This window comes from Callospermophilus lateralis, chromosome 11 (assembly GCF_048772815.1).
Source record: "Callospermophilus lateralis isolate mCalLat2 chromosome 11, mCalLat2.hap1, whole genome shotgun sequence".
Classification (NCBI taxonomy): domain Eukaryota; kingdom Metazoa; phylum Chordata; class Mammalia; order Rodentia; family Sciuridae; genus Callospermophilus; species Callospermophilus lateralis.
Window position 1 is genome coordinate 12,512,957 of NC_135315.1, and position 27,328 is coordinate 12,540,284.

Genomic DNA, 27,328 nt, shown 5'->3' on the forward strand with positions numbered 1-27,328 from the left:
TTAAGAGCCAAAACTGAAAATAAACCAAATGTCAATTAACAGAATAGTGAATGATGAAGTTATGGAACATCCATACGACAGAACATTATTTCAGAATGCTGAACGATTTTTTTAACTGCTGATGCATATAATAACATGGAAGAATCTCAGAAACTTTATGTTGGGCAAAAGAAGCTAGATACAGAAGGTAAATAATGTATTAATTCAGTGTATCTCTAATTTATTCTTTTTCTAAGTTAATCAATTTTTCCTTGTCTTCAGGTTTTTCAAATCCTGATGTCTCTTTTCTCAAATCTTCTACTTTTATAAATTATCTCTGACAAATTACAAATACAGAAAATTGAAAATAAAATATGTACCCACATAACACATTTGAGACATTTCTTAAAAATATTTTTTCAAGTTGTAGATGGACATAGTACCTTTTTTATTTATTTGTTTATTTATGTATCTATCTATTTATCTATTTATTTATTTTTATGTGAATAATGAGGATCTATTTATCTGTGTATCTATTTATTTATTTTTATGTGAATGATGAGGATCGAACCCAGTACCTCCCATGTGCTGCTAGGCGAGCACTATACCACTGAGATACAACCTCAGCCTCAAACAACATTTTTATGGGAGAAAAAAGGGACAATCATAAATCTATAGAATTGGGGGATAGAAAGAATATACGTAATACATGTACTTATAGGAAGTGGCTCAAAACTTTAACGACAATGCATTACATCTTGAAATTCAACTTTAATTTTAAAATAAAAACATCGATGAGATAAATGTAATGATACTTCACCACATAATTATCACTACTACATTGAGGTATTATTCACAAGTATTCTGTGCATCCTAATTTTGCACCAAAGACAGTTTAGTAATAAATACTTTTTCAGGGGCTGGGGTTGTGGCTCAAGTGGTAGAATGCTCGCCTAAAAGCACATGGAAGGCACTGGATTCAATCCTCACTACCACATAAAAATAAAATAAAGATATTGTATCCACCTAAAACTAAAAAATAAATATTTTTTAAAAATAAATATTTTCAGTGATTCCAGCACAATTTAAAAAGTTTCACATCATTATTATATTTTACTTTTTTTGCAAAAAAAAAAAAGTGTAAAATCAGTGACAATCATGTGGTCACAGCAAAACTCAAAGAAAAATTACTATATATAGCTATTATCAGTCATTAACCCCAAGATTTAAAATACCTATAAAATTAGCAGAAATTTTCTTGGGACAGAAGATAATTACATTTTAAAAGGGCAAGAGAATACTGAGTGAGGCATATAGAAATTATACAATGTGAGACAGAGATACAAATATAAAGATGAAATAATAGTATAAATAGCCATTTCAAAGCAAAAATCCTCACTTAAATGATTAAGAAACATTATTATCATAAGAACAAACAATAATAAAAGCTAATACAAGAAAGTTGTTGTAGAAGTAGCAGTAGAAGAGCAATAGCAATAGCTATTGTTGACACAGGAGTAGTAATAGAAGGTACAGTAGCAACAGCACCAAGAAATGGGATAACAAAATTGAAAAAGGAAACTGACAACATTTGCTTGATTACACACTATGTGCAAAGCACTGTTCCTAGAAGTTTATATGCATGATTTTATGTAATCTTCACGATGACTTTCTAACATAGGTGCTTTTATTGCCCCCATTTTACAGATCAAAAAACAAAGGCACAAAGTGGTACTGCTCAAGGTCACATGGGCAAGGAGGTATAAAGCCTGGCCTGATTCATATTCAGGAATCTGTCCACATCATAAAGTGATATAATTCTGAGTAACTTTTTAAATGAGGGTTCACCTGTTTTTAATAGAATAATACATAAACAGAACTCAAATGAGGAAAAGATGATGGGCTCTCTAAATAAATAATCATGTGGTTTTAATAAATGAGTGTATAATAGAAAATCTGGAACAACTGGAAAGAGAGGCAGGGACAGGCACAGAACAGAATCATCACATTCTTATAAAACACATCATGGCTTAATGTTCTTCTCTGAAGGTTTCTTTTAATTTTTTAAAATTAGTTCAGAGCTCCTACCTTTTCAAGTCCATTGTTTGAAGGTACACTTTACCTCACTGATTTTTATTTAATAGAACATACAAAAATCCTAGTTAAGGGTTACACAGAAGAACTTGCTGTTTAAATATTTGGGCTTTCACCACAAGAATATTATTCTCTTTTTTCCTTAATGAACTTTTCAATAAATATTCCATACATTCTTCATTTCCCTTCAGAATTTGTCTTTTGCTCTTATTAAAACTGTACTCTCAAGGTCACAATGACATTAGTATCATTTTCCATGCAAAGATCCTTTGGTGACCGGATCTAAAGGTGGATTTCATCCTTTTCTCATTGGCAACTTGCACCAATCGCCACTTCTGTCCTTGGCTTCTGCCATGGTCTCTTCTCACCCTGGAGGATACTTTTCTACCTCTTTTACATTATCTACTTCTGTGTACCTAATAGTTAGCAGTGATCTGAACCGAGTCCCACAGTCATCTTCCACTGTGTACAAATACTTTTCGTTGGTGATCTTTTCAGTATCTAATTTTAACCTCAAATGCAGATGAATCACAATTCTCAATCTCCAGGCCTCTTATCTTTCCTGGGTTCAAACTGTCCCTTAGACATCTCCAGTTAGATGTTTCCATGGCACATCAAATTCAACAATCATTAAAAATAGGACCTACTATGTACAAACAAGTTCCTTATCTTTTATTCCTCTTTTCCAGTGAGTTGCCAAAATTCCATCCTAGCACACAGTGCCTCACTTGCAGCCTTACTATCACCAATCTGCTAGTCAGTCTTTCTTTGCAGTGCTAGGCATTAAACCCAGTTGCACCATTAGGCAAGTGCTCTACCACAGGGCTACAGTCCCAGCCCCAAACGGTCTTTCATTAACCCTCACCTCAACTCTTAGAATAGCCTCTTCACTATTTTCCAATCTTTCACACGACTAATGCATCTGAGAAACTACTACCAATTTACTTTTCTAAAACATAGTTGAGAAAATGTTACTCTGTAGTTGACATTTCATGGCTCTGTCTTATGGCCAACAACATACAGTTTTGACTTTACCACTCTCTTTTCTTTTTCTTAGCACCAGCCAAATGGTGGATGAGCTGCAGCTAAACACAGCTCTGTTTTCTTGATTCCAAGTCTGCTCTTACTATTCAACTCCTGGCTCAAATGTCACTTCCTTCATGAAGTCTACCTCAGGTTCCCCACACAGAAGCAAGATCTCTTTCCTCATTACACCTCACATTTCCTGTTCTACATTGCCTCATAACTGGTTTGCACTAACTTTCTTTCTTTCCTAGAACTCAAAAATATGTTTAAGGGACTTTCTCAAAATGTTTATTGAATGAAATAATTTCATAGGGCTAGAGATGTAGCTCAGTGATAGTACACTTCCTGCACATGTATGTGCAACGCCCTGGGTTCAATCCCCAGCACCACAAATAATAATTTTTTAGTCATACTTGTATTCTCTTTTCATTGTATAAGAATACTTATATGTGTGTATATGTGCGTGTTAAAATTAAATTTTTTAATTTAGAAAAGTAAATAACTTAGGCTAAATTATAGAATCTTTAATGACAGACCAAAATAGAGTGAGTCACTAAGGAATATAAGAAAAAAACTTCATCCTAAAAATAGTGCATAAGAAAAGTAAAAGCCACCTTATTCCAGTGCTTAAATCAACTATTGTTCAACTTATTCTCACCAACCAGCTCTCATGTTACAGAGGTTTCATGTGAAACTAAAATATTCATCTACACCATTTGTCAAAAAAAAAAAAACAACTTATGGTTAAAAATCAACTGGGAGGGACTGGGGTTGTGGCTCAGCAGTAGAGCACTTGCCTCGCCATGTGTGAGGCTCTGGGTTTGATCCTCAGCACCACATAAAAATAAATACACAAAATCAAGGTGTTTTTTTAAAAAAAGAATCAACTGGGATAGGGGCTGGGTTGGTAGCTCAGTGGTAGTACACTTGCCTGGCATGTGTGAGGCACTGGGTTCTATTCTCAGCAACACAAATAAACAAATAAATAAATAAAGGTCTATCAATAACTAATAAAAATCAACTGGGATAAATGGAAAAAGGAAAGTCTTAACTCACTGAACCAAATCCCTATGTAATATGACCAGAAGATTCCCTTACATTAATTACACACCCTAGGGCTAAACAACCTACATCCAAAAAAAAAAGAGATAGACATCAAGATATCAGGGCTCACTTTGCAGTAATAAGAGTGTATGCCAAGCCACCTTATGAGAAACTACTGCCAAAACAAAGAAACTGAAATTGAATGCCTTCAATTTTTAGAGGATATTCCCACAAGCTGTTTTTTAAAGTATTTCTGAAATTTCTATTTGAAATTTAAGAAATTCTATATACAATGTCCAGTAGGCCCCATCTTCTCTGAAATATTTACTTCAAACAGCTCTGATATTGGACATTCCTACCAGATGAGTCAACTTTATGAATATACTCACTGATTTAATATAAAAGTCTCCTTGGGTGTAACAATATGCTACTTACAGTATAACTGGTTAAATTTTAAGATAATCACCAATATCATCCATGCATTTTACTCAATATTTACAAACTTTGAATGAAGGATATATTTTTTAAATAGAACATTCCCAAATGTTCTATTCACTCAGTTATTCAACATTACTCCTACAGAAGAGCAGTTTTCTTATTCAGAATGCTACTTTTTATTCTAAATTGTTTTATATGTACTAATTTTGCCTAACATTTGCTACTAAATTAACAGAAATTGAAGATAAAAGAGCATAATAACCTTTAATTACTATGTAAGGGGGAAAATGTATTAAAGTTATTTAGACAGTCATCATCCACACATTTTAAAATAACAATGCCAGGTGCAGTGAAGTGCACCTGCAGTCCCAATGTGGAGGCTGAAGCAGGAGCATCCTTTGAGCCCCAGAATTCATGGTCAACTGGAGCAACATAGTGAAAAACTGTCCCCCCAAAATACATAAAACATAGCATAGCACAGAGTAGGACAGAACAATACAATTCATACCAAGGAACTCACTATGCCTACATACCAATTAAGTTTTATAGCAAAAACAAAATATCTAAACCATTGGTCACCTATTACCAAATGTTATTGGCAAGAAGTGAATAATTTATTTGTTCAGTCACAGTTCCTATGTTTCAATAATTATTAGTCAAATAATCATGCAATACTTACTCACAAAATAACCACTACCCTGCCTGCTCAGACATCTAATTAATACAATCATCTTTCTAGACAATTTTGTTAGTTATTAGTCAGAAGAAATTATCATGTAAGCAATTACAATTTTTCTGATTAATATCTCCACTACTATACTGAAACCTACTCTCAAAATATCAATTTGTGATATTTCATAAGACCAATTGTTATCCATTTTGCTTACTTATAAACTTGGCACAAAATATAAATTATTTCTTAGGCTATCTCATACCTAGAGACAACCGATGTATGATATTCTCCTAAACAATAATTTTAATCATTTTGGAATGTATCCCACTAAAAGAAATGATATTCAAATGCACATAGCACACACAGTTATTTTCCTTTACCTAATTTAAAAAAATGGCTTCATACTTCATATATAACTTATATAAAGCACAAATATAACCTCCTGAGATATTGTTTTTTTTAACTTCTCTGTATGCATTAGTGAATACTTTCTTTTTTTACTTGAAACTTTCTCCTTTTCCTTCCTATTTCTTCCTATATCAACACCTGTAAATGGGTATTGCATATTAACAACCCAGTATTGTTGTAACCTTAATAGAGAGTAAAAACTATGGGCAATAATCTAATCCTTGCCTAGATAGTACTTAAAATGGTATTCCTATTTATTAAATTTTGTTATCTTGCATTTATCTAAATGATATATTGCACACACAAAAAAATGTTGTAAATGAACCAACTGGTTGTGGTGACATATACCTATAATCTTAGCAACTCAGGAGGCTAAGACAGAAGGATCTCAAGTTCAAGGCTAGCCTCAGCAAATTATCAAGTCCCTGTCTCAAAATAAAAACTGAAAAGGCCTAAGGATGTAGTTCAATGGTAAAGCACCTCTGGGCTGAATCCCAGTACCTCCCACTCCCAAAAAGGGTTGTAAATTACCAGTTCTCTCATTTACATGCAGATTTTCTTCTTGTATTCATTGAAATTTTACATTTAACTAGGTGACTCATAGGAAAAGAAATATAATTGGAATTACATGTAAGAAAGTAGCAACATCCTTTTTTTAGGCAATAGGTGGAACATTCAATGTGGATGGAGGTGAAATTCAAAGGAATTTTTCTATTTTATTTTACAAATAGAGAAATTTCTACAATCTGTTCTCTGAAAATTGAGGTAACTCTAAAAATTGATCTGTTTCTTTTTGTGTTGCCTCTTCTTCCATTTTCAATGACGACACTTTTACAAATATCTTTATCCACATCAGAAACCTTTTCTCAGATTACAGGAAAAAAAAACCTACTGCTCACTGTACAGAATTCTGTGATGTGGACATCAAAGGAAATGTGTTAGCCATTACCAAAGCAAACAAATCAAAGTAAGTTTGTGAATGACGAGCTGAAGTTAAAATAAAGAATTGTTACTAAACATATGTTTTAACATGGCACTCAAAATAAATTGAAAGAACAGTTTAAAATATTTTGTAGGTATATTTTACAAACCAAAACAAAACCAATATAATTACTTAACTCAGATAATACTATAAATATTACTCATTTAACATCTAAAGTATCTTTCACACAATTATAAATCTAAAATGGAAGTTGTGCTTGTAAAGTTTGATTTCTGAATGTTAATCAGATTTTCTAAGATGCTAAAATTTCAACAGAATTATTTTATTAGATGCTTGATCCTGCAGATAAACTCTGTAATCTGTATAAAATTTCATATAACTTGATTTGCTCCATATTTACTCTTCCTTTAATTTCTTGCTTCTACTCTGTCTCACCCTCCCTCACAGTCATCACATTCTATATCTATTCTGAATTCTCCTGGATAGCAAACCCTTTTAAAATCTTTCTTGTTTTTACTATTGGCAATTACTTACCATACTATTTATGCTCATAGGACCAATTAACATCATAGATGTCAAAATAAGAATTGAGTATTTCATTTAATGCTATATATTGTTTGCATTAGTTATTATTTGTCTTCCCCCTAAACTGTGAGGTACTAGAAACCTCCAGGGACACTATAAATTCAGAGCTCTACCAATTCAGATTCTTATTGATGAATAGATAAACATATAAACAGTATGAAAAAGCAGAGGAGCAAAAACCATGCTCTGCAAAAACACCAAAATATCTCCTTAACAGAATCCAATGATATCACAGTGGAGGAAATGTCAGAGAAGGAATTTAGAAAGTTCATAGTTAAAACCAATCTGCAAGGTAAAAGACATTGTAAGGAATGAAATCAGAAAGTACAAGAAGTGAAAGATCATTTTGATAAGGAGATAGAAATCCTGAAGAAGAATCAATCAGAAATTCTTAAAATGAAGGAATCAATAAACCAAATTAAAAACTTAATAGAAAGCATCACCAGCAAACTAGACGACTGGAAGACAGAGTTTCAGGCAATAAAGACAAAATATATAATGTTGAACATAAAGGTGACCATGGAGAAAGGAGGTTAAAAGATCACAAACAGAACTTTCAAGAAATATGGGATAACATGAAAAGACCAAATTAAAGATTTATTGGAATACACGAAGGCTCAGAAATACAAACCAAAGGAATGTACAAAGTTTTCATAAAATAATATCAGAAAGATTCCCAAACCTTAAAAATGAAATATAAAAATCAAAAAAATCAAATACAAGAGCTTTTAGGACTTCAAATATACAAAATTACAACAGACCTATACCGGGGTACATTACTATGAAAATGCCCAACATGAAAATAAGGAAAGAATTTTAAAGGTTGCTAGACGGGAAACAACAGGTTATAATTAGAAGGAAACCAATAGGAATCTCAGCTGACTTCTCAACTCAGAACCTCAAAGCTAGGAGGTCATGGGATAATATATACCAAGCTCTGAAAGAAAATAGAGGGCAACCAAAAATACCATACCCAGCAAAATTAAGCTTTCGATTTGATGATAAAATAAAAACTTTCAATGATAAATAAATGTTAAAAGAATTTGCAACTTGAAAGCCTCCACTAAAAACATATTCACTAAAATATTTCATGAAGAAAAAAATGAAAAATAAAATTAAAAACCAGCAATGGGAAGAACTACACTACAAGAATTGTCAATCAAAGGACAAACTAATTCAAATTAAAAATCAGAAATAAATCAAAATGTCAGGGAATAAAAACCATTTCTCAATAACATTGAATGTAAATGGCCTAAACTCATCAATCAAAAGACATAGACTGTCAAATTAAATTAAAAAATAAGGGCTGGGGATGTGGCTCAAGCGGTCGCGCACTTGCCTGGCATGCGTGCGGCCCGGGTTCGATTCTCAACACCACATACAAGATCAGGCCCAGCAACCGCGGAGCGGCAGAGCCACCCCCGGGCTTGCAAGGTAGGTGCACTTGCCACCCACCGGCAGGTCAGGTCCAACAAACTGTGGAGGGGCACAGCTGCCCCACGAGCCTGCTAGGTAGGCAGAACCCTGATCACCGACAGAACAGGCCCAGAGGCCGGCCAGACACATCGCCCCGCCCCGGTTGGGGGAGGGGCAGAGCCGCCGGGCGCCTGCAAGGTAGGCAGACCTGCAACTCACTAGCAGATCAGGCCCAGCAACCTCAGAGAGGCAGAGCCACCCCCGGGCCTGCAAGGTAGGCGCACTTGCCACCCACCGGCAGGTCAGGCCCAAAAAACTGCGGAGGGGCACAGCTGCCCCACGAGCCTGCTAGGTAGGCAGAACCCTGATCACCGACAGAACAGGCCCAGAGGCCGGCCAGACACATCGCCCCGCCCCGGTTGGGGGAGGGGCAGAGCCGCCGGGCGCCTGCAAGTTAGGCAGACCTGCGACTCACCAGCAGATCAGGCCCAGCAACCACGGAGCGGCAGAGCCACCCCCGGGCCTGCAAGGTAGGCGCACTTGCCACCCACCGGCAGGTCAGGCCCAACAAACTGTGGAGGGGCACAGCTGCCCCACAAGCCTGCTAGGTAGGCAGAACCCTGACCACCGACAAAACAGGCCCAGAGGCCGGCCAGACACATCACCCAGCCCCGGTTGGGGGAGGGGCAGAGCCGCCGGGCGCCTGCAAGTTAGGCAGACCTGCGACTCACCAGCAGATCAGGCCCAGCAACCACGGAGCGGCAGAGCCACCCCCGGGCTTGCAAGGTAGGCGCACTTGCCACCCACCGGCAGGTCAGGCCCAACAAACTGCGGAGGGGCACAGCTGCCCCACGAGCCTGCTAGGTAGGCAGAACCCTGAACACCGACAGAACAGGCCCAGCGGCTGGCCAGACACATCGCCCCGCCCCGGTTGGGGGAGGGGCAGAGCCGCCGGGCGCCTGCAAGGTAGGCAGACCTGCGTCTCACCAGCATATCAGGCCCAGCAACCCGCGGAGCGGCAGAGCCACCCCCGGGCCTGCAAGGTAGGCGCACTTGCCACCCACCGGCATGTCAGGCCCAGCAACTCTCGGAGGGACACAGCTGCTCCACGCGCGTGCAAGGTAGGCGGAACTGTGACCACCGACAAAACAGGCCCAGTGGACCGCCAGACACATCGCCCCGGTTGGGGGAGGGGCAGAGCCGCCGGGCGACTGCAAGGTAGGCAGACCCGCGACCCAACAGCAGAACAGGCACAGCAATCCACAGAGCGGCAGAGCCACCCCGCGAGCCTACAAGGTAGGCAGACCTGCGACCCACCGGCAGGACAGGCCCAAAAACCTGCGGAGGGGCACAGCTGCCCCACGTGCCTGCTAGGTAGGCTGAACCGTGACCACCAACAGAACAGGCCCAGCGGCCGGCCAGACACATCGACCCGCCCCGGTTGGGGGAGGGGCAGAGTCGCCAGGCGCCTGCAAGGTAGGCAGACCTGCGACTCACCAGCAGATCAGGCCCAGCGACCCACGGAGCGGCAGAGCCACCGCCGCACCTGCAAGGTAGGTGCTCTTGCCACCCACCGGCAAGTCAGGCCCAGCAACTCTCGGAGGGACACAGCTGCTCCATGCGCGTGTAAGGTAGGCGGAACCGTGACCACCGACAAAACAGGCCCAGTGGCCCGCCAGACACATCGCCCCGGTTGGGGGAGGGGCAGAGCCGCCACCAGCGCCTTTTAGGTAGACAGACCTGCAACCGACAGACAGAACAGGCCTAGCGGCCAGCGGAGGGGCAAAGCCGCTGCTCACGCCTGCTAGGTAGGCGGACCTGTGACCACCGAAAGAACAGGCCCATCGAAAGTACAGGCACAGCTGCCTCCCGGCGTGGTAGGCACATTGCCTCAATTGGAGGAGGGGCAGAACCACCGCCAAAGCCTGGGAGGGAGACTTTGCAACTATACAAGAGCAATATAAATATATAGGGGGAAAAATCAATAACACAACAGTTTCACCAAGCAGAAAGAAACGCGATCAGTATGAAAAGACAAGGAAAGAAAGGACCACAAGCAATGCAGGTCAACTCAACTTTAGAAGAGGTAATATCTGCAGCAGATGGAATGTCGGATAAAGAATTCAGGATATACATGCTTCAGATGATCTGGAGTCTCAAGGAAGACATTAGACAGCAAAATCAGACAATGAAAGACCACTTCGACCACTTCGACAATGAATTACATAAACAAATCCAAGAAGCAAAAGATCAATTATACAGGGAGATAGAGGTTATAAAAAACAAACAGACAGAAATCCTGGAAATGCAGGAAACAATAAACCAACTTAAAAACTCAATTGAGAATACTACCAGCAGAGTAGAACACTTAGAAGATAGAACATCAGACAATAAAGACAAAGTATTTCAACTGGAGAAGAACATAGACAACTCAGCAAAGCTGTTAAGAAACCATGAGCAGAACATTCAAGAAATATGGGATAACATAAAGAGACCAAACTTAAGAGTCATTGGGATACAGGAAGGTATTGAGGTCCAAACCAAAGGAATGAGCAATCTATTCAACGAAATAATACGAGAAAACTTCCCAGACTTGAAGAATGAGACAGAATCCCAAATCCTAGAAGCCTACAGGATGCCGAATGTGCAAAATCATAAGAGATCCACACCTAGACACATTATAATGAAGATGCCCAACATACAGAATAAGGAAAGAATTTTAAAAGCTACAAGAGAAAGGAAGCAGATTACATTTAGGGGTAAACCAATCAGGATAACAGCTGATCTTTCAACACAGACTCTGAAAGCTAGAAGATCCTGGAATAACATATTTCAAACACTGAAAGAAAAGGGGTTCGAACCAAGAATTGTGTATCCCGCGAAATTAAGCTTCAGGATGGAAGATGAAATTAAAACCTTCCGTGATAAACAAAAGTTAAAAGAATTTGCAGCTAGAAAACCATCTCTTCAAAACATCCTCGGCAAAATATTACAGGAAGAGGAAATGGAAAATATCAATGAAAACCAACAGCGGGAGGTAGTACAGTAAAGGGGTGAGGGAATAATCAAAGAGGAAAACAAACCATGTTTAGTAACATAAATAAACAAATATGGCTGGAAGAACAACCCATATCTCAATAATAACCCTAAATGTTAATGGCTTAAACTCACCAATTAAGAGACACAGGCTAGTAGAATGGATCACAAAACAAGACCCAACAATATGCTGCCTTCAGGAGACGCATTTGATAGGAAAAGACATACATAGACTGAAGGTGAAAGGTTGGGAAAAATCATATCACTCATATGGACTTCGGAAACAAGCAGGAGTGTCCATATTCATATCAAATAAAATAGATTTCAAGCCAAAGTTAATCAAAAGGGATGAAGAGGGACACTACATACTTCTCAAGGGAACCATACACCAACAAGACATAACAATCATAAATATATATGCCCCAAACAATGGTGCAGCTATGTTCATCAAACAAACTCTTCTCAAGTTCAAGAGTCTAATAGACTACCATACAATAATCATGGGAGACTTCAACACACCTCTCTCACCACTGGACAGATCTTCCAAACAAAAGTTGAATAAGGAAACTATAGAGCTCAATAACATAATTAATAACCTAGACTTAATTGACATATATAGAATATACCACCCAACATCAAGCAGTTAAACTTTTTTCTCAGCAGCACATGGATTCTTCTCAAAAATAGATCATATATTATGTCACAGGGCAACTCTTAGACAATATAAAGGAGTAGAGATAATACCATGCATCTTATCTGATCATAATGGAATGAAATTGAAAATTAACGATAAAAGAAGTAAGGAAAAATCATGCATCACTTGGAGAATGAACAATAGGTTACTGAATGATCAATGGGTTATAGAAGACATCAAGGAGGAAATTAAAAAATTCTTAGAGATAAATGAAAACACAGACACAACATATCGGAATCTATGGGACACATTGAAAGCAGTTCTAAGAGGAAAATTTATTGCTTGGAGTTCATTCCTTAAAAAAAGAAAAAACCAACAAATAAATGATCTAATACCTCAACTCAAAATCCTAGAAAAAGAAGAGCAAAACAACAGCAAAAGAAGTAGAAGACAAGAAATAATTAAAATCAGAGCTGAAATTAATGAAATCGAAATGAAAGAAACAATTGAAAAAATTGACAAAACTAAAAGTTGGTTCTTTGAAAAAATGAATAAAATCGACAGACCCTTAGCCACACTAATGAAGAGAAGAAGAGAGAGAACTCAAATTACCAGCATACGGGATGAAAAAGGCAACATCATAACAGACACTTCAGAAATATAGAAGATTATCAGAAATTATTTTGAATCCTTATACTCCAATAAAATAGAAGATAGTGAAGGCATCGATAAATTTCTTAAGTCATATGATTTGCCCAGATTGAGTCAGGAGGATATTGACAACCTAAACAGACCAATATCAATTGAGGAAATAGAAGATACCATCAAAAAACTACCAACTAAGAAAAGCCCAGGACCAGATGGGTATACAGCAGAGTTTTACAAAACCTTTAAAGAGGAACTAATACCAATACTTTTCAAGCTATTTCAGGAAATAGAAAAAAAGGGAGAACTTCCAAATTCATTCTATGAGGCCAACATCACCCTGATTCCTAAACCAGACAAAGACACTTCAAAGAAAGAAAACTACAGACCAATATCTTTAATGAACCTAGATGCAAAAATCCTCAATAAACTTCTGGCGAACCGGATACAAAAACATATCAAAAAAATTGTGCACCATGATCAGGTAGGATTTATCCCTGGGATGCAAGGTTGGTTCAATATACGGAAATCAATAAATGTTATTCACCACATCAACAGGCTTAAAAATAAGAACCATATGATCATCTCGATAGATGCGGAAAAAGCATTCAACAAAGTACAGCATCCCTTTATGTTCAAAACTCTAGAAAAACTAGGGATAACAGGAACATACCTCAATATTGTAAAAGCAATCTATGCTAAGCCTCAGGCTAGCATCATTCTGAATGGAGAAAAACTGAAGGCATTCCCTCTAAAATCTGGAACAAGACAGGGATGCCCTCTCTCACCACTTCTGTTCAACATAGTTCGCGAATCACTGGCCAGAGCAATTAGACAGACGAAAGAAATTAAAGGCATAAAAATAGGAAAAGAAGAACTCAAATTATCACTATTTGCAGATGACATGATTCTATACCTAGCAGACCCAAAAGGGTCTACAAAGAAACTATTAGAGCTAATAAATGAATTCAGCAAAGTGGCAGGCTATAAAATCAACACGCATAAATCAAAGGCATTCCTGTATACCAGCGACAAATCCTCTGAAATGGAAATGAGGACAACCACCCCATTCACAATATCCTCAAAAGAAATAAAATACTTGGGAATCAACCTAACAAAAGAGGTGAAAGACTTATACAATGAAAACTACAGAACCCTAAAGAGAGAAATAGAAGAAGATCTTAGAAGATGGAAAAATATACCCTGTTCATGGATAGGTAGAACTAACATCATCAAAATGACGATATTACCAAAAGTTCTCTATAGGTTTAATGCAATGCCAATCAAAATCCCAATGGCATTTCTTGTAGAAATAGAGAAAGCAATCATGAAATTCATATGAAAAAATAAAAGACCCAGAATAGCAAAAACAATGCTAAGCAGGAAGTGTGAATCAGGCGGTATAGCTATACCAGACTTCAAACTATACTACAGAGCAATAGTAACAAAAACAGCATGGTACTGGTACCAAAACAGGCGGGTGGACCAATGGTACAGAATAGAGGACACAGAAACCAATCCACAAAACTACAACTATCTTATATTCGATAAAGGGGCTAAAAGCATGCAATGGAAGAAGAATAGCATCTTCAACAAATGGTGTTGGGAAAACTGGAAATCCATATGCAACAAAATGAAACTGAATCCCTTTCTCTCGCCATGCACAAAAGTTAACTCAAAGTGGATCAAGGAACTTGATATCAAATCAGAGACATGTCGTCTGATAGAAGAAAAAGTTGGCTATGATCTACATACTGTGGTGTCGGGCTCCAAATTCCTCAATAGGACACCCATAGCACAACAGTTAATAACTAGAATCAACAAATGGGACTTACTAAAACTAAAAAGTTTTTTCTCAGCAAAAGAAACAATAAGAGAGGTAAATAGGGAGCCTACGTCCTGGGAACAAATCTTTACTCCTCACACTTCAGACAGAGCCCTAATATTCAGAATATACAAAGAACTAAAAAAATTAGACAATGAGATAACAAATAACCCAGTCAACAAATGGGCCAAGGACCTGAACAGAAATTTCTCAGAGGAGGACATACAATCAATCAACAAGTATATGAAAAAATGCTCACCATCTCTAGCAGTCAGAGAAATGCAAATCAAAACCACCCTAAGATACCATCTCACTCCAGTAAGATTGGCAGCCATTATGAAGTCAAACAACAACAAGTGCTGGCGAGGATGTGGGGAAAAGGGTACTCTTGTACATTGCTGGTGGGACTGCAAATTGGTGCGGCCAATTTGGAAAGCAGTATGGAGATTTCTTGGAAAGCTCGGAATGGAATCACCATTTGATCCAGCTATTCCCCTACTCAGTCTATTCCCTAAAGACCTAAAAAGAGCACACTATAGGGACACTGCTACATCCATGTTCATAGCAGCACAATTCACAATAGCAAGACTGTGGAACCAACCTAGATGCCCTTCAATAGACGAATGGATAAAAAAAAATGTGGCATTTATACACAATGGAGTATTACTCTGCATTAAGAAATGACAAAATCATAGAATTTGGAGGGAAATGGATGGCATTAGAGCAGATTATGCTAAGTGAAGCTAGTCAATCCCTTAAAAACAAATGCCAAATGTCTTCTTTGATATAAGGAGAGTAACTAAGAACAGAGTAGACGAAGAGCATGAGAAGAAGATTAACATTAAACAGGGATGAGAGGTGGGAGGGAAACGGAGAGAGAAGGGAAATTGCATGTAAATGGAAGGAGACCCTCAGGAGTATACAAAATTACATACAAGAGGAAGTGAGGGGAAAAGAGGAAAAATATAAGGGGGAAAAATGAATTACAGTAGAGGGGGTAGAGAGAGAAGAGGGGAGGGGAGGGGGGAGGGGGGATAGTAGAGGATAGGAAAGGCAGCAGAATACAACAGACACCAGAATGGCAATATGTAAATCAATGGTTGTGCAACTGATGTGATTCTGCAACCTGTATATGGGGTAAAAATGGGAGCTCATATCCCACTTGAATCAAAGTGTGAAATATGATATATCAAGAACTATGTAATGTTTTGAACAACCTACAATAAAAATTAATTAAAAAAAAAAAACACCACATACAAAGATGTTGTGACCGCCGATAACTAAAAAATAAATATTAAAATTCTCTCTCTCTCTCTCTCTCTCTCTCTCTCTCTCTCTCTCTCTCTCTCCCTTTCTCACTCTCTCTTTAAAAAAAAAAAAAAAAAAGACCCAATAATATGCTGTCTCCAAGAGACTCAACGCATAGTCACAGTGTTAAGATAAAAGGATGGGGGAAAAAAAAACATATCATTCACATGGATCACATAAACAAGCAGGGGTTTCTATTCATGTATCAGATAAAGTGGACTTCAAACCAAAGTTAATCAAAAGGGACAGAGAAGATCATTTCATACTGCTTAAGGGAATTATACATCACAAAGACATAACATTAATAAATATTTATGCCCCAAACAATGGAGCATCTACATTCATCAAACAAACCCTTCTCAATTTCAAGAATCAATAGACCACAACACAATAATAGTGAATAACTTTATCACACCTTTCTCATCACTGGATGATCCTCCAAACAAAAACTAAATAAGAAGTGATAGAACTAAAAAATACAATTAATAATTTGGACTTAAGAGATATAAATATTTCATCCATTAATGACCGAATACACTTTCTTCTCAGCAGCACACAGATCATTTTCTAAAATAGACTATGTCTTAGGCCACAAAGCAACTTTTAGCAAATAGGAAAAAACAGAGATAATACCTTCTATTCTATCAAATCATAATAGAATGAAATCAGAAATTAACAATGTAATAAAATATAGATGATACTCTAACATCTGGAAACTAAATAATACATTATTTAATGATCAATGGATAGTAGAAGACATTAGGCATGAAATAAAAAAACATTTAGAGGTAAATGAGAATAGTGACACAACATATCAAACTCCCTGGGACACTATAAAGGCAGTTCTAAAAGTTCACAGCATTGAGATCATTGGTTAAAAGAACGAAAAATCGACAAAAAATCCCTAACATTACATCTAATGGCCCTAGAAAAAGAAGACAAAAAAGACAAAAGGCAGTAGAAGACAGGAAATAATTAACATCAGAGCTGAAATCAATGCAATTTAAACAAAATGAAAAGAAATTTTAAAAAAACTGAGTGAAAAAAAAATATTGTTTCTTTGAAAAAATAAATAAAATTGACAAACCCTTAGCCATGCTAACTAAGAGAAACAGGAAAAAAACTCAAATTTTTAAAATTGTGATGAATAAGAAAATTTCACAACAGACACCACTGAAATACAGATGTTAATCAGAAACCATTCTGAAAACTTACACTCCAACAAAATAGAAAATGTTGAAGACATCATCAAATTTCTAGAGGCATATGAACTACCAGAATCAAACCAGAAGGATATAGAAAAAAAGTTTTCTTATTTTTTATTCTAATTTGTTATATATGACAACAGAATGCTTTTCAATTCATAGTACACATCTAGAGCTCTCCGGTTGTATACAAAGTAGAGTCACACCATTCATATCTTCATACAAGGACATAGAAAATTTGAACAGATCAATTTCAAGCAATAAAACTGAAGAAGCCATAAAAAGAAAAGACAGGACTAGATGGATTCTCAGCCAAGTTCTACCAGACCTTCAAAGAAGAACTAATAACAACCCTCCTCAAAGTATTTCATGGAATAAAAAAGAAGGAACCTTTCCAAATTCATTCTATGAAGCTGGTATCACCCTGATACCAAAACCAGACAAAGACACATCAAGGAAAGAAAACTTCAGACCAATATCCCTGATGAACATATATGAAAATTTTTAATAAAATACTGGCAAATCACACACAAAAACTCATTAAAAAGATAATGCACCATGATCAGGTAATTTTCATTCTGGAGATGCCAGGTTGGTTCAATATATGAAAATCCATAAATGTAATTCACCACATCAATAGACATAAAGACAGAATGACATGATTATCTCAATTGATACAAAAAAAGCATTTGACTAAATATGGCATTCATATCATGTTCATAATAGTAGGAACATACCTTAACATTGTAAAAGTTATATAAGTTAAACCCAAAGTCAACATTATTCTAAATAGAGAAAAACTGACAGCATTTCCCTAAAAACTGGAGCAAGACACAGATGCCCTCTTTCACCACTTCTATTCAACATTACTGTTGAAGCCCTAGCTAGAGCAATTAGACAAAAGAAAAAAATTAAAGGGATACAAATAGGAAAAGAAAAACTATCCCTATGCCAACAACATGATCCTATATTTAGAAGACCAAAAAAACTCCACCAAAAAACTTCTAGAACTCATAAATGAATTCAGCAAAGTAGCAGGATATAAAATTAACACCCATATATCAATTGCATTCTTTCATACCAATGATGAATCAACTGAAAGAAAAATTAGTAAAGCCATGATGTTTACAATAGCCTCAACAACAATAAAATACCTTGAAATCAATCTAACTAAAGGGGTGAAAGACCTCTACAACGAAAACTACAGAAAACAGAAAATGGAAGGATCTCCCATATTTTTGAATAGGCATAATTGATATCATAATAAAATAAATGTAAGTAATGATAATTGTCATCTTACAGTTAATTTAACAAGTTTATAATTTACTGTTGATGACAATATAAGGAAAGACATTCTCATACACCATTGATGTGAGCAGAAACGGACATAACCTTTTTTTACAAACAGTTTTATTGAGACATAATTCATATGCCACACGATTCGCACATTTAAACTATACAATTCAAAACTTTTTAACATATCAGAGCTATGAAAAAGAATAAGGCTATAGTTTTAGTAGGGAAAATTCATTAGAAGATATATTGTAGTCAAAAAAGCAGTGAAGCACACTGGGTGCGATGGTACATGCCTGTAATCCCAGGGACTCAGGAGGCCCAGGCAGCAGAATCACAAGTTTAAAATCAGCCCCAGCCACTGATTGAGGACCTAAGCAACGCAGCAAGACCCTCTCTCTAAATAAAAAATTTAAAAAGGCTGGAGATGTGGCTCAGTGGTTAAGCGACCCTGGGTTCAATCTCTAATACCAAAAAAAAAAAAAAAAAAAGGCAATGAAACAGCATATAAAATACAGCCTATGGACTCATTTATATGAAACACATTCCTAGACAATTTTAAAGAGAAATTACACTAAATTTTTGACAATGATTACTACTAAAGAATGAATATTAGGGTTAAGAAAGCAAATATTAGGTATTTAATTCTTAAGCATTATTATTTTACTTAAAAATAAAAATTACTCACTTGAAAGAAGATTATTTATTGTTTCAAAAACATCACCCAACAACAACAAAACTATTTTTAGGTAAGAACATTCACAAGGCACACCAGAACTACTTAACCTTCTCATGCAAGGTTTTCACTAAATTCAAAACACAAAAGCATTTATCAATGTGTCCACAATTAAATGCTTAAAAAGCTGATTTAAGAAAACAAACATAAGATCATTCTTCTAAAGGAAAACAACACATTTTATAACATAACTATGCATTTACCTCTAGGAATAAAAATTTTTTACAGAAATATCTCTGAAAGAGGGAAGAAAATAAAAAAAACAACACAAGCATTGTTTTTTATTTTAAAAATTAAAATAAAACTAGGGCTGAGGTTGTGGCTCAGTGGCAGAGCACTTGCCTGGCATGTACATGGCCCTGGGTTTGATCCTCAGCACCATGTAAAAATGAATAAATAAATAAAATAAAGGTATTGTGTCCAACTACAACTAAAAACTGAAAAACTTTAATAGAAAAATATGTTTGACAATAACAATAAAATCAGTTTAAAATTAGTATTTTTATATTTAAAAAGGCAATCTAAACTGCTAGATTCCTTTGACTTAAAATGTCTCCTGATTATGTTTGACTTTTTATTTTCACATAATAAATCCTTTACTTGTATCTTATAACAACATGCAGTTTTCAACAAGCTTCCAAATCTTCATTTTATTCTAGAAATTATGTTGTTTATAATAAGCTCATAAAACCCATCATTTCAATTTTATCACAGAGTATAATTCAGTGTTCCAAGGAAATATTTAGAGATAAATACAGAGATGAAAGTATCAGGATATTCTTCTGAGATTTATTTATATTGGGAAAAACTGTAAATAATCTCAACACCCAACACCAGGAGTGAGGAAAGTTACTTGGGGATACTTAGGAACAACATTTAATAGCAAGAAAATTACTCAAGATATATGTAACAACATATACAACATCATCCCAATTTTCTAAGGAAAATGAATGTGCTTACAAGCTAAATATAAAAAAGAATAATAGACCATGAAATATTTTAACAGTATTTTTTATTTCTATGTGTGATTTTGTAGATGATTTTACATATATATATATATATTTATTTTTCTATCTTCAAAAACTTCATCAATAAAATCCACATCAACTGTAATCAGAAACTTTACTTTAAAAAAAAGATAAAACTAAGATAGCTTTCACATTGGACAATCAACATAAACTTTTAAATGTTTTATGATGGAGAAAAATATGAACAAAACACTTTATCAAAATAAGACAAAAATGACTACTAATAATGCAAAATGATTTTAGAAAAATGTACAGTGGATAATTGATATTTACTTGCAAATCTCAAGGATACCACAAACATTCTTACAGTAAGCCAAAAAGAAAAACAAAAAGAGTGTAGGAAAAAAATAATGCTGCACACATTTACAAACGATCTCTGATGAACTACTTGACAACTTTAAATATTTTTCTTTAAAGACACATGTCATGAACATTGATATATGCTCACTCCTGATCCACAATTTTCTATTGTCTGATTTTCATGTATTCTTAAAAAGATAAACAAAAGATCAACCTTACAAGAAATGCTAATGTCAAAACTTAAGCTAGACTGAGAAAAAGTAAAGAAGATTCAAATGAATAAAATTAGAAATAAAAGAGACATTGAAACCAATATTTCAGAAATATAAGGGTCATCAGAAACCACTATGAAAAATTATTCACCAACAGATTGATAGCCTAGAGAAATGGATAAATTTCTAAACACACACAACCCATCAAAACTAAATTTTGAAGAAAAATAAAATATGAACAAACCAATAACAAGTGAGGAATTAAATCATTAATAAAGTTTCTCAACAGAGAAAAGTTCAAAACCTGATGGCCTCACTGCTAAATAATACCAAACATCTAAAGAACAATTAATATCAATCCTGCCCAAATTGACATAAGAGAGATTAAAGGCAAGCATAAGATCTGAAACTGTAAAACTACTATAAGAGAATTAGGAAAAAGCTTCATGAAGCTTTCCAGACATTGGTCTGGAAAAGGATTTTTTTAGAACAGATCACAAAAGTGCAGGAAACAAAAGCAAAAGCAGACAAATAGGATTGATTATGTCAACCTGAAATAGGATCACATCTGCACAGCCAAGGAGACAATTAACAGAGATGAACTATGTAATGGGACAAAAGTATACACTTGAAGGCAGAATAATATCCAAAATATATAAAGAACACAAACGATTCCACAGAAGAAAAACAAAGAATTAGTTTATAAAATGGGCAAAGGACCTAAGCAGACATTTCTCAAAGGAAATTTTTAAAAAATGTTATCACTAGCCATTAATGAGATGCAAACTAAAACTACAATAAGACATCGCTTCACACGTGTTAGAATGGGTATTACCAAAAAGACAAATGATTAAGTGTTGCAAGGCAGGTGGATAAAAGAGAATCCTTGTATATTGGAGGTGGAAATGCAAATTAGTACAGTCTTTATGGAAAACTATATAGAGGCTCCTCAAAAAACTAAAATTGAAATAATCATATAATCTACCAAGCCTGTTTCTGGTACTTATTTGAAAGATTTGAGATCAGCATGTTAATAGATATTTGCACACCCATGTTCACTGCCACACCTATTGACAACAGCTATTACAAACTCAACCTATGTGTCCATTAATGAACAAATAAAGAGAATGCAGTATGCATACATAACAAAATGCTACTTGACCTTAAAAAAGAAATCATCATTTACAACATAGATGGAGACAGAATATTATGCTAAATGAAACAAGCCAAACACAGAAAAACAAGTACAACATGTTTACTTTTTATAGAATTTAAAATATTTGCACACCCATGTTCAACTGAACTCATAGAAGCAGAGTAAAGTGGTAGTTACCAGAGCCTGGGAGAGATTATAATCAAAAGGTACAAAGTCTCACTTAGAAGGAATAAGGTTTATTTTAAATCTATCCCACAGATGAGAAATACATCTAACAATTGAATAGTGTACAGTGCAAATCACTGAGTTTAAATCTCAAATATTCTCATCAAAAAACAGAATATTATATCATATATTGATACAGCATAGCTTAATTTAGCATATCAATATAAGTAGTAGGAACAGTAATAATAATAAACAGAATAGTGACAATAAAAAGATATGTTATAAGTAAACTGAGATAAAAGAAGGGTAGAGAGATTCACTAAAGTTAAAGATACTGCTTCTAAAAATTGCCATTTCTTCTGGCCCCCTGATAATTAGGACTTGAAAGTTAGGAGAGAGGCCCTCAGCATATCCCTGCCTGGTAGGAGTGAAGCTGGGACACTCAAGATGGGAGATGGGTGTTAAAAATATTGAAAGACAAACCTGCATAAGCTGCATCATGATTTTATATTTGTACAAAAGATGATCTCTTCCTATCATACATCATTATTCTATCTAGGATCAGAAAGCACCTATTATATAAAATCCTAAAGCTATGTTAACAAGTAGGTGCATAGAAAATATCCCAATCCTACCTCTTTTTCGTGCATTCGAGAAAGAAAATGATCATCATGGAAACTGCTGGATTTTCTCAGGCTGAACTTGGGAGTCATCTGTGGAATGAGTAAGAATTTTTTAATAATTTTTCAGACCTGGTTTGTCTTCACCCCAAAAGTAAACTCCTAAAATGCCTGAAACCCATACCAAATCATCAGAGAAAAAAAGTGATTTATTCACTTTCAAATGAGATAATTTTTAAAAATTACTGTGCCTTATAATATGGATCAATACAATTTTCTATTAAGTATTTGATTGATTGATTGATTAATTTTTAAATCTGTCCCCCAAAAAATCCAGTGGAATTCTCACCTACCAGAGAAACTGGTAGAGGCTTCTGTCTCAGGTACCGAGGATTTTCTATCTGAAGATATAAAAATAAAATAATAGTTTATTAATTTTCAAATTGATAAAATATAGACTTAAGCTGCTATATCAAAACATTTTCTATAATAAACCAATATTTAGTTCAGTTTTAGAATGAATATATAATACATTTTAGTGGTCTCCTAATAAATAAAATATAAAACAAACTCCTTTGCATGCATAAATGCACCTTCAAGATCCTCTCACTGCCTAACTGCCAGTCTCATCTTCCATTATTCTTCATTTCACATTTCATGCTCCTAAAATCCTGAATCACTTGTGTTACCAGAAAGTGATAGGACTTCTTGTGCCTTTCTGCCTCTGTGAGTTTGTTCATCACTCTGCATGCTATGAACATGCACCTACCTATTCATTCTTCAAATCTCAATTTGATCATTACACTTCCAGACAAACCAGGTATGTGACTCCTTAAGCATAGCTCCATACTAGCAAAGGAAAGTCCTTTGAGACTTCCCTTCTGTCTACCTTTTTGGCTTCATCTGTCTCCCACCATACCCTACATTCCAAATACACTCGACAACATCCCCATAATTCAGTCTTTGAAAATAAAACCCTTCTCCCCATGTCTTCACATGATTAACTTATTTAAGACTCGCTAATTAGAAATGACCTTCCCCAAGAAACTTAGTTCCTACCATGTTAGTAGTATCCCAGATGTTCATTCCCTTTTATGATCTAGTATCTACCCCCAAAAGAATGTGGACTACCTTGTTATCACTTTGTCCCTAACGTCCACCAGAGTGCCCAACAGTGTTCATTAGTGAGGGAGGCAAGAAGAAGGAGAGGAAGGCACAGACAACCTGGTCCCACCTTCTTCTCAGTTCCCAGAGTACCCTGTGTTTACGCTCTTATAGTCCCTCCATGGTATTTTTAGTGTCTATAATATGTCTCCATATTGCCTTGGGGCAATGAGTACAATAATGAGTACAATATGAGTACAGAATGAGTACAATAATGACTACATCTCAAATTTTGTATTTCTGTTACCTAGCATAATATCTGGTAGCTTTTCAGCGAAAAATTATTGAACTCAGATACAATGATTATTATCTCAACTATTTAATACACAAATAAAGTGAAAATGAAAAATCATTATGACAGAAGTCGAATTTATTCACATTATGCACTCACAATGCACTACATGTATTATCTACATAATGCAGAAGAACAAAAATTTGGCGAGGATAGTGAGTGGCACCAGGGAGCATACCATTTGAATTAAGTGATAAATGTTTTCAAACATATACTATTGGTCTCCATGTCTCTGAAATATCATTTTGTTTGCAAACAAAATTCCCCAAGTAATTTATTATGGTTAAAAATCATGGAAAATGAACAATTTGATTCAGTTTAACAATAAAAATAAGATGAATACAAAGAATCTGTTAATCAAAGAATATGGAGGCATAAACTTTAAAAAAAAAAAGAACTTAGGTAAAACAGAGAAGAGTTTCAATAGCAACAGATAAGATCTGAAGAGGAACTATATTACAGTACCTAGATTAAGAGGAATATTCAAACCAATTTTCTTTTACATGGAGGGCATATACCATAAGGTAATGGCAACCAATCAAATTTAAATTTCTCTCCCTAGCCTCCAATACTCATGCAGATCAATAGAGCAACCAAATAAAAACACCCATCAGCCAGGCCTACAACATAGTGAAGAGACAGAAAATACTAATTCCTGGATTAACACATAAGTGGTCCACATAAAGATCCGAGACCAGCAGAATGAAATCTTGAGCCAAATCAAAGTGATACAGCAGGGAGGGTAACAGGGGAACACCTCAGGGTCCTAGAGATGGTAAGGACATAAGCATCATCAAATACTGACCTGCCAAAAGAGAATGGCCTAGGTTTATGCAGCTTGCACTAAAATAATGGGGAGGGCGGGGGGAGAACTGATAGGTCAGAATATTATAAGTGGAGCACAAACAGAAGGCTTGGAAAAGTGCAAAAAAAAAAAAAAAAAAAAAACAGAAAAGAAGCCTTAGGAAGGATAAGGTTCTACATAAACAAGACAGAATCAAAGAATCCAAAGATAACAAACCAAAATAACAACCAAAAAAGTCACCATTTATTAAAGAAACAGAACTTTGGTGTGGCAGAAGAGGGCCTTTCTGAACTGAAAAAAAGTAAGATGATCAAACTAACACCTAGCATAACATCATTAGTTATTGCTGATTCAGAAAAATATAAAATAAATAATCATGAACATAACAAAAAATCCAATAACCATAACAACTTAGTATAAAAATATAAAATCAAAATCAAAACTTTCCAACAAAAGGAAATGCTTTTCTTAAAAAGCCCGAATTAGGAAAACAAGAATAACAATTCTCCTTTTGAGTCCTCTTCCTCTTGCACTCCCGCCTCATACTTTTGTGCCACCCACTTACCATAGGCCACTCATTAACAGGTATTTCATTGTTTTGTTCCATAACTAACAGGACAACACACATGCAAATATAACTGCAGATATAAGAAACACTGGATACCAGAATAAAAAAAATAGGAAAAAACGTTAAATAGGAGCTAACCAAATTAAAGAGAAAATGGAAGTCAAACAAAAATCATCTAAGAAATAGAGCCCATATTAAAAGTTACATAAGTTAAAAAAGATAACTAAAGCAAAAGCAGGAGATTCGGAAGACAGGATATGAAACTAAGAGGTGAAACTGAATATGTTTAAACAAAACATATTTTAAAAGAGCAAAGAAAAACTTTCAAATGTGGACAAGAATCCAATAAATGTATAATTAGATTCCTTAAAGAAGAAAATTAATTGAACACAAACCAGTATTTAAGCATTAAGAAAACTTCCTTTGCCGAAGTCTGGCTGGGCATAAATCACGAACCACTCAACAGGAACAAACTTTATTTCTGAACTCTACCAGCACACTCCACACACACTTCCCTGGAACTCTCCCGAACACCACGCAGCTCCTCCAGGAACCACCAACTGGAAATCCCTCCTCCGGCACTTCCCCAACCAATTCGAACTCTTCAGGAATCCCCACGAGAGCTCAACCGGAACTCAACGGGAACTCCGAGAAAATTAAAAGTCATCATCTTAATGGCTCCCTGGTGTCACCTCTCAACCACTACTTCTGGCAAAAATGCCATGTGTCATCCCAACTAGGCTGTGGCCCTCAACATTCCTTAAAATAAAATTACCTGAAACATTATATTGAATACTTTCACTCTTTACCTTAGAAAATTGATCCAGAAACATGCATTCGTAAATATATATCATGTTTTGAACAAAATTCCAAGTGATACACTGAATATGGTTCAGAGTATTGTAAAAATAAAAAAGTGAACTTTATAAACTAAAAAAAAATTAAATCTTTGGACCCTAGCCAAAAACAGTAAGACATAAATGGAAAAAAGAGAAAAAAAAAAAACTTCTCAGTTTTAACACACATCATACAATGGAAGACAACAGTACAAAACTATATTTAAGAAACTCATGGAAAGAAAATATGAGTCAACTATTTTATATCCTTTCTAGCATACAAAAACCATTTTAAACATGCAAGAAAAACTACTTCCTTCCTGTGAACTAAAGTAGAGGATGCATATATTTCTCTTAATCAAAGGTAATTTAAAAAAAAAAAAAAAAAAAAAGAACAGCCAAGGAAATTTCAACCATGAGACTAATATTTTCTGATTAAACAATACAATATTTGCAACTTACATTCAGATAGTTCCAATAGAGCAAAGTGACAAAATTTAATAGGCAGCAGATATGTAAGTTATTATTGTACTATTCTTTTTCTACATGGATTTTTTCACAATAAAAGTTATAAAAATGTTTTCTTTAATAATCTATTATACTCAGGATACTGAGGCAGGAAGATTGCAAATTCAAAGCCAGCTCAACAACTTAGCAAGGCCCAAAGCAATTTAGTGAGACCCTATTTCAAAATAAAATATTAAAAAGGGGCTGGGAATTTGGATCCATGGTTAAGCGCCCCTGGGATCAATCCCTGGTACAAAACAATATTTTTATACTTTTTTTAACATTTATTTTTTAGTTGTAGTTGGACACAATACCCTTATTTTAGTTATTCATTTCTATATGGTGCTGAGAATCAAACCCAGGGTCCTATACATGCTAGGCAAGCGC

The 27,328-nt window shown here is 35.6% G+C and overlaps 1 protein-coding gene across 3 annotated transcripts in view; it reads right to left on the reverse strand.

The window, feature by feature from the left end:
- Positions 1 to 27,328, reverse strand: part of Cep112 (centrosomal protein 112) — a 472,932-nt gene that overhangs the window by 369,031 nt on the left and 76,573 nt on the right. For all 3 annotated transcript variants that reach the window (XM_076869863.1, XM_076869862.1, XM_076869864.1), the window contains 2 exons: positions 23,123 to 23,170; positions 22,785 to 22,862 (listed from right to left, as the gene is read on the reverse strand). In XM_076869863.1, the coding sequence (XP_076725978.1) occupies positions 22,785 to 22,862; positions 23,123 to 23,170 (126 nt within the window). The remainder of the gene's footprint in view (positions 1 to 22,784; positions 22,863 to 23,122; positions 23,171 to 27,328) is intronic.